General features: G+C 40.7%; 1 protein-coding gene across 1 annotated transcript in view; it reads right to left on the reverse strand.

Moving 5' to 3' along the window:
• The window catches only part of ZNF367 (zinc finger protein 367), a 67,957-nt gene extending 52,791 nt beyond the window's left edge, over nucleotides 1-15,166 (reverse strand). The window contains exon 1 of the mRNA XM_044059703.1: nucleotides 14,509-15,166. Coding sequence (XP_043915638.1) covers nucleotides 14,509-14,790 — 282 coding nt within the window. The 5' untranslated portion in view covers nucleotides 14,791-15,166. The remainder of the gene's footprint in view (nucleotides 1-14,508) is intronic.
• Nucleotides 15,167-15,674: the final 508 nt, after the last annotated feature.

A 15,674-nucleotide genomic window follows, 5' to 3' on the forward strand; every position in this document is an offset into this window, starting at 1 on the left:
AGACCCCAGGAACTATCGCCCTACAACCCTGACTAGCTTGGTCTGCAAGGCTATGGAGCACATCATTATGGAACTCATTAACAGAGACATTGGGAACCTCCAAACACTGGACTCTACCCAGTTCGGCTTTAAGGGCAGATCGTGCCTCCTAAACCCGGTGGACTTCTTTGAGACAGTTACCAAGGCTACAGACGAGGGAAAGGTGGTACACAGCCTACTTAGACCTCGCAAAGGCCTTTGACACCATTCCCCATTCTGGTATTACAGACAAGCTCACCAGCCTGAACATAAACCCCTACGTCACAAGATGGGTAGCCAACCGGCTCACAGACAGAGCCCACATGGTAAGAGTTGCGGGAGCTAGGTCTGACTCTAAACCGGTTACAAGTGGTGTTCCCCAGGGCTCAGTCCTAGGATCCCTCCTATTCGGCATATACTTCTCAGAGGCGCAGGTGGACTATGGCTGACCAAGTTCGCAGAGGACTGCAGAATAGGGGCTATAATTGAGTCTCTGGCTGACACAGACATCCTCCAAAAGGGTCTCACTGAGACAGACACCTGGTGTCAAAAATCACTGCCTCAAGCTAAATGCCAAAAAGTGCATAGTCCTTCACTTTGGAAAAAACAAAATACCCACAAACTACCACATAGGTGGTAGTCCCCTAAATACGGAAGACGTAATAAAATCCTCCAAAAGGGTCTCACTGAGACGGACACCTGGTGTCAAAATCACTGCCTCAAGCTAAATGCCAAAAAGTGCATAATCCTCCCCTTTGGAAAAAACAAAATACCCACAAACTACCACATAGGCGGTAGTCCCCTAAATACGGAAGATGTAATAAAGGATCTGGGGATCCAAGTAGATAGTAAACTCTCCTTTGATAATCACATTGCCAAAGGGGTTACAAAATCCTTCTACGTGGCACACCTGATCACAAAAGGGTTCAATCCAGATCAAGGAGAGGTCATTGTGCCCCTCTACTCATCACTAATCAGACCCATCACAGAGTAAAACGCCCCATTTGGGATGCATCTTACAAGACCTGCAACAGCTGGAAAAACCACAGAAGTACCTCACCAAGAGGATCACTGGCCTCAAACAGATGCCCTATGCAGCTCGACTGAAAAAAACTCCAGCTGTACTTGGTTGCATACCACCTACTCAGAGGTGACTCTGCCTGACATACAAGGCCATGCCCAACCCGGAACTGATCGACATGCTCCACCTAAAGAAAAGCTTATCCCCTCTGGCCACACTCTCTAGGGATCTAAACCTCACCACAACAATAAATAGGACGTGCTGGAGGGATAGATTCCTGTCACGGAGACTTCCCATGCTCTGGAACAAGATTCCAATCTACATTAGACAGAGTTCCTCACTAACACTCAAGAGAAACCTTGACGAGTGGATGGGAAACGAAGTTTACCCCGGGGATCACTTCAGTGGCTCTGCTGGACAGAGGCACAGGGAACTAATCTAAGGGGGTGGCGAAAGCCAACATATTCTGGCTAGGCTTATAAATGCCTTCGGGCAGATGTTCAATTAATGAAGTGCAGTGAAGACTACAAATTCACTTTGAAGAGCTGTACATCAAGAAAGCAAAAATCATGGACTTCCAAGGATGACTGCACACTGATCAACATCTTAACTTCGGCCATCCCAGTGTGAAAAAAGAAACTGGGATACAAGGACGAAGAACTCTGCCACTTAAGAAAATTCAGTTACTGGCCAGGATGCCAGCAAAGTAGAAACTAAGAAAGCCTGAAGAAGAAAAAAAAAAAAAAAAAAAAAAAAAAAAAAAAACACACTAGAAAAGGTGAACAGAAAACACTGATTAGCAACTATTCAGCAAATATAGGCTCAAGCTCCACCTTTCAGAGCAAGACTGGGCTTCCAGTATTCTAGTGGAAAAACAGAGTCAAATGTGCTCAGAGCTGAATGTTGAAGTACATTCAACTCAAAGTGCTAGAAAATGGAAGAATCTTTAAACAGATATTCAGGAGGACCTGATATAACTGCAAACATAAAAGGTAGAATTAGAGGAAAGAGCATAGAATGAAAACCCAAGTTTTTCTGCTGCACCACAGAAAGTGGAAAGAACAGACTACATTAATATTATGAAGGCTAAGGAAGGAAAAACAATTTGTTCTTATTAGTATTTCTATGCAATTTAGATAATGAAAAGCGTGTGTCATTTAGTAAAGCATCTCCAGATATCATAGAATGTAATAAAGATAGCAAACAGAAGTCTTTATTGAGGTGGGTGATTGGGGTGTAAAAGTACACAAATCATAACATATAGATCCAATATGCTCTTTCTTACTTCTGCATACCTGAATGCCTTAATTAAGGCCATTTGGCTTAATCTAGTAACAAGCTTAGAGTGGAAAGAAGTAAATAAGAGAACAGTGAATGCAATGAAAGTTTTCCTTTAGCAATAATTGATCAGTATGACTTCAGAAGCCTGCAGGTGAGGGCTAAATTTTTCTTTAAGTTCTAAGGAGACAAGCTGATTATAGGGCTATAAAAAGTCAGAGCACTGGTTTCTTTGACGCTACAAGTCAATCTTTTCCAAAAGCAAGCAAGTTTTTCACATCTGGGAAGGAGAAAAAGATAAAACAGACAGCAATTTGTGTAATTATGCAAGAGCACAGTCGACAACATGAATCTTATGGCCTGTACGTGCGCAACTGCCCATCTGGGGCAACTGTTTTTATTAGGATAGTTAAACTTCATTGTTCGGAGATGTTAGTACCAAGTTAATAGGTTATGTTTTTGAGGGTTTTTATTAAGACAAAATGTGGTTAGGTTCAAATGGAGAGGACAAGAAACAACTGAATAAAAGATCAGCCTGCTAAACATTAGTGGGTACATGCATCACAAAAGCTAGAAATAGAGGTCTACAAATGCCGTCAGATAATAGGTGAAAACTATAATAACCCTTTATCATAATGGTGACACTTTCCATGTTGATCTTGGAATGTGAATGGTCTTGTGTGTATAGAAAACAAAGGAAAGAATGCTGAATTATATAAAGAAATGCAGAGTGCAAATAGCAATGCTGCAGGAGACACATTTGGAAAGAAAGGAGCATGTGAATTTGATAAAGAATGGATATTCAGCAGAATATCAGGAACAAAGGAAAAGAGGGGTACTTTAGAGCTCCAATATTGATAGAAGAGGGAGGAAAAGATAATGGTAGATTTGTGATAAGGGGCTACTGGAAAGGGAGGGAGGATTATGCTGGCTATTTATATTCTACCTAAACCTGGTATTAAGGAGCTTAAAATTTTGAGATAAATAATCAGCTTTCAGCAGGGAATATTACTTATAGGCAGGAACTGGAATTTGATTTGGAACTCTGGCAGAATTTATATATTATTCCCCAAGGTACGATAGCTGGGCTAGTCTAGACAGAAATTTTGCAGGAACATGGACATTTAATTGTGAGCTATGACACACATCCAATCAGATAATGTGCCAATAATAGAAGAGAGAAAAATTAAGGGCAATGAAATAAAAATGAGACACTGGCACCTCCCCACCAGTCTGTTAAAAAGAGAGGAATTTAATTATTGGGTACTGGAAATGTATTCTGGAATGATTAAGAAAGAAAATTATTCAGAGGTTATAACAAGTGAGTGGGACAAAATTAAAGTCGAGTTGAAAAACAAGGTAGAAATAAAAGAATCACTTAGACGGGCACTGACAAAGATTAAAGTCCTGCAGAATAAAGGGAGTATCACCGAACAAAGGAAAAATAAATAAATAAAAGGTGCGACTGCAAAGTGTTAAAGAAAAGAGGGAATACCTGGATAATATGTACGACTTTAGAAAGATTGTTGAGAACTCCAGAGAACAAAAACTTTTAGCACAAGGGTCTTAGAAAAGGGTTGTTTCCAAACTTAAGGAGTGCCTATAACAAGAAAGATAACTAGAGATCCTTTAGAGATTCTAGCGATATTTCAGATTTTTTATGAAAATTTGTATAAAATAGAGAAATGTGGATATAAACAAAAAGCACAAATGGAAATATTTATGGAAGACTTACATGCACCAAGGTTAGAGGTAGATGAGGCCCCACAATCAACATTTAAAATAGGATGAGAGGAGATATGGTGATATATAACCAATCTCCAGGAAAGTCTCCAGGATTAGAAGGTATTCCAGTGGAATTTGGAAACTAGGAGGGAAGAAAGTGATCAAGATCTGGAGGTCTTTGTTAAATAGTATTTTAAAAGGAAGGGAAGCACCTACATCCTGGAAAAAAGCTGTGGCGGCTACAATACCAAAGATGATGAAGTCCAATCAGATTCAGCTTCATATAGGCCCACTTCAATTTTAAACCAGGATTATAAAGTGCTTACGTCTATAATGGCTAAATGAATGGCAAAGGTGTTGCCAAAGTTGATCGATACGGATTAATGTAGTTTTGTGGAACAAAGGCATACATTTGACAGCATTAATCGAACAATGATCCAGAGGGAAGCAGATTGTAAGGAAATGCCACTGTCGTTGGTAGGTCTTGATTAAAAAAAATTTAAGTGGGAGGGTTCCTCTATGATAAGTTGTGCCTCAGAGGAACTGGGCAGGGATGTCCCCTTCCCCCTTTGTGTTATATTGAGAACCGACTAAGGAATAAGGGACTCAACTGAGAAACTGGAAGTTCTTGTTTATGGATATGGAAAACATGATACAAGCAATAAAAATGTTTTAGTCCCTTTAGTTTTATACACAGGTCACAGGGCGGCCACGGTGGTGCAGTGGTTAGCATTGCTGCCTCACAGCAAGAGGTTCTCCGGTTCGATCCTCGGCTGGGGTGCCTTCTGTGCGGAGTCTGCATGTCCTCCCTGTGGTCGCGTGGGTTTCCTCAGACATCGCAAAGACATGCTGCAGGTGGATTGGACACTCTAAATTGGCCCTAGGTGTGTGTGAGTGTGCCTTCTGTGGAAGGTTGGGCGCCGGGCTGGCAACTCGACACCGTAAAACTCCACTGCCATTCAATGTGCGGACAAGGTGATCCGCTGTGGCAAAAGAAGAACAAGAAGAACAAGAAGAAGAACAAGAACAAGAAGAAGTTTTATGCACAGGTCACGCATTTTTTTCCCAATCAGAGTAGAGGTCGTGGATGGCAATTAATATGGTTGAAGGATTTTATCTGGGAGGGGGAAGACAGCAACAGTCAAGTGGGATAAGTTGATACTTCCACTAGAACAAGGTGGACTGCCCAATTTGAAGGGACATTCTAGCCACCCAGCATTGTAAATCTTGGCTCAAGATGATCATCACTGCAGAAGTGACACCCCGATCCCATGTGCAAAATGGGAAAACGGGTCATTGGACTAATACATAATATGAACAGAAAGTTACAATTCAAAGTGGAAAGGGATGACGATGAAGCAGGTAATTCAAGAAATAAGGAGAGCGATTTTTGATGCAGATCCTTAGCAGCAGGAGTCATACAAAATATGCAGAAAGTATTCTATGAACTAAAGCCAACACTAGAAAACAGATTCTGTTGATCGGGATGACTACAATTAGGGTTACAGCGAGGCCAGAGGGGGGCTGGAATTTACTGGAGGAAACTGGCAAAGGAACCAAAAGTATTGGGAACAGTTAGGGGGGGGGGGGGTAACAGAAAGGGGAAGAGGCCAAGAAAATATTTGGACTACAGGCTAGAAACTGCTTTCCCTGGCTAACTGATCATCAATCCCTGACAAAGAGAAAGGGATTGGGAAATCCTAAAATGAACCATGGAATAGTGGAGTTTTTAGTTTAATATAGAAGAGAGGCTGCTAGGCAGATAAAATGATGCACAATATCATATAATCAAATCAGAAAAGACTGGAAATTGAGACTGGATAAGCAACTCTCAAAGAAACACTGGGAGGAAATATGTATGGCGCCCAAATAATGCAACATAGTCTAAAAGATGCAAGATATTTACTTGGAAGCGTTTGCATAGGTATTTTTGGCAGACTCCAAGGAATTTCTCCTCCAGTAGATGGCAAATGCTGGAGGTACGATAGGGAAGAAAGAGATAACTGGGAAATTTTTTTTTTGGGGGGGGTAACTAGATGGCAGACACTAAAATTTCCCCACATAGTACTCGTCAGAAATACTGGGTGAGCAAATGGGTGTAATTAAGGAAAAGATTTGTACGAGCTGAGATACTGAACCTGAATTACTTAGACATAGTAAAGCCTTATTAAATTTAATTCTTGCCAAAAAAAAAAGCAATTACTAAAAATGGTAATCAAAGTATAATCCAACCATATTTCAAGTAATAAATGATATCATAAAGATAAAAACAGGAAGTGGGATTTTTAGAAAAGGATACAAATGATACAAGATTGAAATGTACACAACTTCCTGTCAAGAGAAAGGCCATCCTGTGCAACAGGAAAGCATCCGGCAGTGGCCCCATATGAAGGCTTAGACCTTGATACATCATCCATTTCATATAACTTTGCAAGGATAATGGAAGACCAAGTAGCAGCCAGACAGATATCATCCAAGGATGTCAAGAAGAAAAGAAAGGGAAAAAAAAAAGCTGCAGACATGACACTTGCTCTACTGAAATTGTCCTTCTGTACAAAATGAAGAGCCTTGGCAAAACTGGATACAGCTAGACTGTCATGACCTAGGACAAAAGTTAACCCATCCAACTCTACCAAAGGGGATCGAAAATCTGGAAATGTATGCATATTCTCACACCAGGCAGATTGATTAGACACTTGCAGTGCAGCATAAAGGGAGGTTGCTGCACTCCTTGAGTGCGTCATCCTTCAGATGAGATGTTAAGCCAAAGTCCCATCTGCTTGAGTTGGTTGTAGTCTCAAGTCTGAAATGAAGTCAAAGCTAGAATCAGAGGGGCTGCAGCCAACTGGCATAGAGTGTCAGATGTAGTATATGACAGAAGAATGTTAACAAGCTGAAAAGTAAGGTACACAAAACAGTGGTGCAACCAGTACTACTGTATGGTCCAGAAACTTGAACAGTAAATGCCGAGCAGATGAGAAAGCCAAAGGTGATGGAAATGAAGTGTCTGAGAAGGGTAGTAGGGTGACACTGTGGGACAGGCAAAGAAATTATGGCATAAGAGCAGAAGCCAAAGTAGTTCCATTTGCAGAAAAGATCAAAGAACAGATTACGGTGGATCGGGTATGTGCAGAAAAGCAGAAGACAATCTGGTGAAGAAGACTGAGAACAGACAGGAAGGAGGAAAGAGAAAATGAGGGCTCCCAGCAAAGAAGTGGGTGGGTTGTGAGAGAAGATCTGCGATACTCAGGCATGAGTGTCACTTAAGTGTCGAAGAAAGCAGACATGTGGCATTCAATCGAGACAGATTGAGACAGTTAACATGACACCCCAACACCAACTAAAAAATAGGAAAAGGGGATTGGCGATTATGATCTGCAGAGAAAAATTAAGTCTGGAATAGTGTTATTACATAACATGCATATAGATATGGATATTATCTACATATCCAAGTTTGGACTATGTAGATTTACTGTAGTTAGGTAGGACAGATAATACTGTCTATACTATGCTATCATTTAAATACAGCTTGTAAACTGTTCTGCTGTTTTGTAAAGGCAGACATTACCATAAAATTTCACAGACCTACTTGCTCTACCTTTTCCCATAGCACTGGCTTTGAAAATTACCATACTAATCTGTAACACTGTAAACTGCATTCACAAACTGGCTTGAGACCAATTAAAGATTATGTGAACCAATCTTTCTGGCCACTTAACAAAAGGTATTTAACAAAATAAATAAAAACAACAAGCCATGAAATAGTCAGACCATAAGTTTGGCCGATGTATTCCAGAAATGTCCACACCAAGGAACAAACAACTATAATTTGTGAACTACTCAAACAATTATCAGTTTTAGTTTATTTTAATTATACCGCGAGGGCTAAATCACAATACAGGATGTATTACAGAACCACTTTTAGTAGGGGAGAACACCACAAAAATAAATAAAAGCACACATTATGTAAATATCTTAAATGTACAACTTCAATAAGTAATTCATTAAAAAATATATACACATATGCCAAAATTATTTACAAGCACTACTGTACTGTTTTTTTTTTTAAACACCTTCACTGAATTACCACGTGCAACATAGGCAAACTTACACTGATACAACAGTAATTAAACTCCGCACAGCTCCTCGTAGTGTCCTGCAGAGTGATACAGGCAACAGAGAGACCCAAGAGAGACTTTTCCAGATTTAAGTATTTTTTCCTCTGTTTTTTGCTCCAACTGCCTTTTCCCACCTAAAAAGAGAGTTTCTAACTGATCTGTGCTTGAAAAAGTTTTGCCTTCCTGCTTTTTACAGTTTTGCACTTGTTATATATCATTATAAGTCGTTTTTATATTGTACAACTGTTGTAGGCTACACACTAAAGTGTGCTAGCCTGTTTAATGTACAATGTTTTCTGAGTGTATTTTTCTGCTGTTTCCTGAAAAAAAACAAAAAAAATTCTCTTTTCACGCCTTTGCTGAACTAGATTAGTCCAGATTTTAGGCTTGCTGAATTCCGGACTGTGGTATAGGTTCCTGTGTTTCCCATATCCTTACTTGGATAGGAGGAAGCTTCTCTGTTCACCAGTGAGAGTGGGAAGCTTTGAGCAGCCTATCTGTCCCTGGAGGAGTGGTCTCAGCCCAGAAACTAGTAGCTTATTGGCCATTTTGGGTCAATTCCTATCTCTTTCAGTTTCCCTGCTTTAAAACCCGCATATGCGCGATTTTGCACAGCGCTTCTTAAACAGGTTTAAACTATTCCCGCTCCACAAAGTCTGCTCTTCACTTTTTCCCTTAGAACTGTTCTAAATCTCAAAGTAAGCACTCTAATTTCATTCTAAAGCCATGCACTTGCTCTTATAAGTAATCTTATAAGTAAACACTAATAAACTAAAGTACTACACCCTCTTATACTCCTTATAAGTACTTGGCTCCCTATTGGTCCTTTCTGATCAGTCAAAAAGCAGTCCCTTATACTATTCTGGCATGTCCAAAAGTCAGTTTCGGGTTTACTCTCCAGTCCAGCTGGTGAATCTGGGAATCTTGAGGCAATGTTACAACTGCCTTATGTACACAGACCACCCTCTCCTCCTCCCAACAAGCTCAAATATATGTGAGAGATGCAACTATATAGCCAAACTGGAGGCTGAGCTCTCTCAACTCAGTACTGGCACAGTCAGGAGAAGGTAACCACACACACCACAAATCCAGTCTCACATAGACCTATTGCATCATCAAACCAAACACAAACACACAAAAACATACTCGGAGGCTCTAAATAAAAATCTGCCAAAGCAGCAGAGACCTCCAAAGCAGACATCCAAGCAATAGCTACCCCACAATACCCACGTATTACATAGTTCACAAAGTCAGTGTCACAGCCCTTAAGGCCAAACAACACACCTAATACACTTGTAATAGGTGACACTTGTCAGACACACTGACGTCCCACTCACCAGACTGAACAAGGAGAAGGTCACTGTAAGCTGCCTGTCGGGTGCCAAGATCCACCACATAACACAAGCACTCAGGTCACTCCAAAGCAAGACCATCCATGTGCAACTAACAGTGGGCAAAACTGCCTTTCAGTTTGTAGCCTGCTACAGACCACCCTCCCAAACTCAGGAACCCCACTCGGCTTTCCTGAGAACATTAGAGAATATGAAGGTCTCTCAAACACAATAATATTGGGTGACTTCAACTACCCAAACACTGACTGGGAAAACTACTCAAGCCACAACACCCTTGCCCAATGGTTCCTAGAATTTATAAACTTAAATGCTATGGAACAACTGGTCACCACTCCCACAAGAGGGGAAAACATATTGGACCTGGTCATCACCAACATTGGGACTCTGTTCCACACCAGATGTATGCCCCTCATTGGTAAGATCAGACCATAAATTTATCTCACTGGACATCCATATCCCGTCCCCACCCCCAGCCAAGGAAACCATGGTGAAGAATTTCTCAAAAGCAAAATTTCACACTTCTCAAAACCGAGGTGGAATCCTTCAAAGCCCCCAGGCCAGTGGAAAATACTGCCCAAAACGCAGAATCATTTACAAACGCATTCTATGGACACCTACAGGAATGCATGGATCGTGCTATCCAAAATAAAACCAAGACTCACTCCTCCAAAGGCAGGAGACCTGTCTGGTGGACCCCGACCATAAATAAGCTATACAACAGGAGGAGGAAGCTACTACATGATGGAGCAAAATCCCAAAAAGGAAAGGCATCTCTGATCAGTACTAGCAAGAAACTACGATCCCTCATAAAATCATCTAAGGCCAGCTTCGAAAGAAAAATTGCACAAGACACTGAAGATAATCACAAGGCTTTCTTTAGTTATGTCAGGAATCTGGATGGCAACTCCCAGATATGCTCCGAGTTAGTGCAAAATGACAAAAAATACACTGATCCCACAGACATTGCCAACATCTTGGCAGACAAGTTCAGTGCAAACCTCCCCCCCCCCAAAAGAGCAAATGTCTACTATCCCAATAGAATGTAGCCTCCCTGACATCACAAATGCACAGGTGACAGCTGCCCTCTCCAAAGCAAAAAACACAGCATCAATGGGACCGGACGGTGTCCCAGGCTGAGTCTTACACGAGCTCCAAGAAGAACTGAACCCTCACATAAAGTCACTGTTTAATCTCAGTCTTACTACAGGATATGTACCCAAGGAATGTTCCACTCCACAAAGGTGGTGCCACAACGGACCCCGGAAACTATCACCCTATAAGCCTGACTAGCCTGGTCTGCAAAGCTATGGAGCGTATCATCAAGGAACTCATAAACAAAGACATTGGGAACCTCCAGACACTGGATCCTACCCAATTCGGCTTTGTTAAGGGCAGATCTTGCCTCTTGAACCTGGTCGACTACTTTGAAACAGTTACCAAGGCCATAGATGAAGGGAATGTAGTCCACATAGCCTACCTGGACCTCGCAAAAGCCTTTGACACAATACCCCACTCGGGCATCATAAATAAGTTCACCAGCTTAAATATCAACCCCTATGTCACAACATGGGTTGCAAACTGGCTCAGGGATAGAACCCACATGGTCAGAATTACAGGTGCCATGTCAGACTAAATCAGTTACAAGTGGCGCCCCACAAGGTTCAGTCCTGGGACCTCTCTTGTTCGGTATATACTTCTCTGAGGTACAGGCTAACACGGGAGGACTATGGCTGACCAAGTTCGCAGATGACTGCAAACTAGGTGCCATAATCGACTCTCCGGTTGACACAAACATCCTTCAAAAGGGTCTCACAGAGATGGATAACTGGTGCCAGAGCCATGGCCTAAAGCTAAATGCCATAAAGTGCATAGTCATCCCCTTTGGGAAAAACAAAGTGTCCACAAATTACCACATATGTGGTAATCCATTAACTACAGAAGGAGTAATTAGGGATTTGGGGACCCAAGTAGATTTCTCTCCTCTGACAATCACGTTGCCAAAGTTGTTAGAAAGACCTTCTATATAGCCCACCTTATCACGAAAGGGTTCACATCTAGATCAAGAGAGGTCATTGTGCCCCTCTACTCATCACGCCCATAATTGAATACAATGCCCTATTTGGGATGTACCTTGCCAGACACCTGCAGCAACTGGAGAGACCCCAAAAGTACCTCATCAACAGGATCAAGGGACCCAAACAGGTGCCCTATGCAGTTCGGCTAAAGAAACTCCAGCTCTACTCAGTTGCTTACCGCCTACTCAGAGGCAATCTATGCCTGACGTATAAAGCCATGTCCAACCCAGAATTAATGGAGAGGCTCCACCTCAGGAAATCCAAATCCCTTAGAGCTACACACTCCAGGGACTTAAACCTCAGCACAGAAATAAATAGGACATGCTGGTGGGACAGATTCATATCCCAGAGACTCCACTCACTCTGGAACAAAACCCCAATCCATGTTAGGCAGAGCCCCTCACCGACCCTCTTCAAGAGAAATCTTGACGAGTGGATGGGAGATCGTAAGTTTACCCCTGGGATCTCTTCTGTGTCCCTGCTAGACAGAGGCACAGTGAACGAACCTTAAAAAGGCCATTTTCTGTGACCTACTATACAGAGCCACAGTCAACCAATCTAAAGGGTGGCAAAAGCCAAACACACTCTGGCTAGGCTTATAAATGCCCTAGGGCAGATAGCCTGGTATCAACCTATATAATCAAGTTCATATTTACAAATATTATAAGCCTGGTATCAACCTATATATTCAAGTTCATATTTACAAATATTATAAGTCTCATATCTTATACATTACATAAATTCATGCCTTCTCTTAAAACTCATTCCTATGTCAAAAGTTTCCCACATATTGTTTCCACAATTTCATTTTTTTATATGCAATCTACTCCTACCCTTTTCTAAAGATCCCAGCCCCCCGTTCTAAACTCTGTTACAATATTCACTATTTCAAGTATAGCTGGTTTAGATTTTGATTTCTGTTTTCTAATATTGTTTTTTTGCAGCCACTAGAATTAAACTTAATACCTTACTATGTTTAGGCAATTTATATCATGTATCCCAGCTAACCAAAAAATTTTTTGTTGCATTCGTTTACACACCCCACACATTCAAGATTTGCCATCTACCCGAGGAACAATTCTTTGAAGTCTGTCTAAGGAGCCATACATATGTCCTCCCATTGTTTCATTGTGAAGTGCATATCTAACCGAATCTCCCTTCTCGATTTTTCTGATTGTTCCATATAGTTATTGTGCAATATTTTATATACCATACTAAATTATCCATTTTCAACAGCAGCTTCTTTACGACATTCATATAAAAACTCAGCCAGTGCAGTATTTCATTTTTAGGATCACCCCATCCCATTTGCTTTGTTTATACTTTGATATCAATCCCTGAGAGGGAAGACAATTGCTAACCTGCAATCCAAATGTCTTCTTGTTTCTTTCCATTATATTAATTTTCCTTCTCTAATTATTTCTTCCCTTTACCATTTTGCCAAACTCCTCCAGTAAATTCCTGCACTCTGTCTATTCCCTTCACTCCTAATGGCTAGGCTTACAAATTCCCCAGGGCAGATAGCCTAGTACTATACTATGAAACTAATTGCAGCCATCCCTATCAGCAGAATCTCATTTCTCCATTCCCATGTTTGCTTAGTTCAGTGTATTTTCTGCTACTTTATGACTATAATATTCTGCATTACTGTTTATTGTTCTTCTTAAGGATCTGTATCCAAAATCCCATTTTCCTTATTTCTTTAACTACTTTGATGCATCACCATCCCTTTCCATTTTAAATTATAGCTTTCTGCTTGTGTCATGTACAATTCTGAACCTCTTTGTTCTGCTGGAAAAATCAACTTATCCCGCTTGGCACTTGCCCTCTTCCTCTCCAAGATAAAATTCTTCAATTCTTTATTACTGTCGACGTTTCCTCTGGCTGATAAAAATATACCTGACCTGTGTATAAAACTAAAGGACTAAAACATTTTTGCTTATATCTTGCTCACCATATCCACGGGTAAAATCTTCACAGTTTCCCAATTGTTTTGTATTACCTTTTGTTTAATCTCTTGCCACATACCCTTAGCTGCCATATCCGAAGCCTTTTTAATCCACACTCCCAGATACTTAATTTTATCATGCCCCATATATATATATATATATATATATATATATATATATATATATATATATATATATATATAAATATATATGGGTACTGCTAGACCAATTCATGTGTGTACATAGCTTATAACTATAAAATTGTATCCATTCATTTTGTATAAAAAAAACCCCGTCTCCGCTCAACCCTGATACATCCTTTTCTGGTTAGTCAAGTACAAAATATCATCTACAAATAAAGCTATTTTTTCTTAAAGACCATACAAATTACATTCTTGAATTTCTGAGCCCCTTAAAGGACATATTCCAGAACATAAAACAACAATGCGATGTAAAGTGGCGTGAATTAAAAAAAAAAATACACAGTGCCATCATGGCAAGATAAAACCAAATTAATAACTAATAAGAAAAGCAACTATATTGCCAACTCTACTTCATTACATTCAATTAAACACATGTCCCTATTAACGGGCAACTACCAACACCCATATCACGTGACTCGACAGCTGTCAGGTTTGGGCGCGCATATATCTGACGTTACACATACCAGCTGCTGCCCGGAAGCAACTTTGCTTTTTAAACTCTTTCCTTGACAAATTGAATAGAGGCGGAGATGACGCGGTAGTAGATGAAAAAAATATACCCGCCTCACTAGTGATTTAAACCCAAGGGCGGGTAAAATTATACACACCGTTTACCCAGACATACGTAAAAATATAAGCCATTCCTTTATACTAACTGCTGCAGCGCTTTAAAACTATAGGCAGCTACAACAGCCTGCCAACCTTTAAACACGTGTTTAATCATAACAAACACCACAAGCCGTAAGACTACAGCGGCGGCTTCACTTACCTTCAGTGCAGAATCTGGACTACAAGGCATCTCCACCCCACTGCTTCTACTGTTAGCTGTGGGAGAAGCTGCCCCACTCCCAGGTCCTGGACTTAAAGTTACATTATGAGCGTTTTCACCCCATCTCCAAGGATAAACCATAAAATCGCTGAATCCAGGACTGGTAGGAATCATAGACTCCATCCGCTTAGGCTTGATGGGGGTAGTCTTGATTACTGACACAAGTACTCTTTTTGGAGAATCGTCACAAAATATCATCTGCGGTTGCTGAGATTCAGCCATCCTTTGCTGCGTAGTCCAATACGTAATCCAAGTTAACAGTCACACCCGTACAAGAAGCAAAACAATAACTCAAATTAGACTTATGAAGAAACAGTGAGAACTATGTGGCAATCCGCTGCGAACTCCTTTACTATGACAGCAAAGGATAGAGCCTAGTTTATAACTACCCACTCCGAGACCAGTTTACTGTAAAATACACAACCCGAATAACCTGACTTTTTTTTAAAAACCACACACGCAAAATAGCTATAAAATCAATGGCTAATTTCAAACATTACAGTTAAATGTATAAGACTTAAACCATGAGAAAACAATTTATGTCTTCCACAATGACAGCTACTTAAACTGATCAAGCTATACTGTAACTCTTTCTCAATCTTACAAATGTTTCCCGCGTTACATTTCGCGCCTGGGCAGATGTCACTATTTCCAACCAGTGAACCAAATGAATGAGTATGTTTTCATCCAATAGTACTGCAAATGAATGAAAGAAAGGCGGAGTAAATATTTACGCAATGTTGCGTAGATGAGGCTGGATATATTTGTTAAAGAGGCAGGAGGTTGGTGTACTGTGTCTTGCTCAAGTACTGGTGAAATGGTTGACCAATAAAGTTGGAGGCGCGATGTAAGAATTGCCTAGCTGGTTTAAAGTCTATAGTGTGCGCTTGTTCGGATTGGTTGCTTGTTTGAGCAAGTGCTTTCCGCGCGCGTTTTAACGTTTTTCTCACTGAGGGATGTTTTTAACTAGTGATTTACTGGGTAGTAGTATTAAAATAATGTTCGTTTGTTAATGTGTAAGTCAACGCTGGTTGTCTTTTGTGTAACGTGCCCTTTGAAGCGTGGGAATGAGCTAACGTACTTTCCTAATCAAATTGTTATGCTGT

Source organism: Protopterus annectens, chromosome 17.part0 (genome assembly GCF_019279795.1).
Source record: "Protopterus annectens isolate FY-2018-M chromosome 17.part0, PAN1.0, whole genome shotgun sequence".
Classification (NCBI taxonomy): Eukaryota; Metazoa; Chordata; order Ceratodontiformes; family Protopteridae; genus Protopterus; species Protopterus annectens.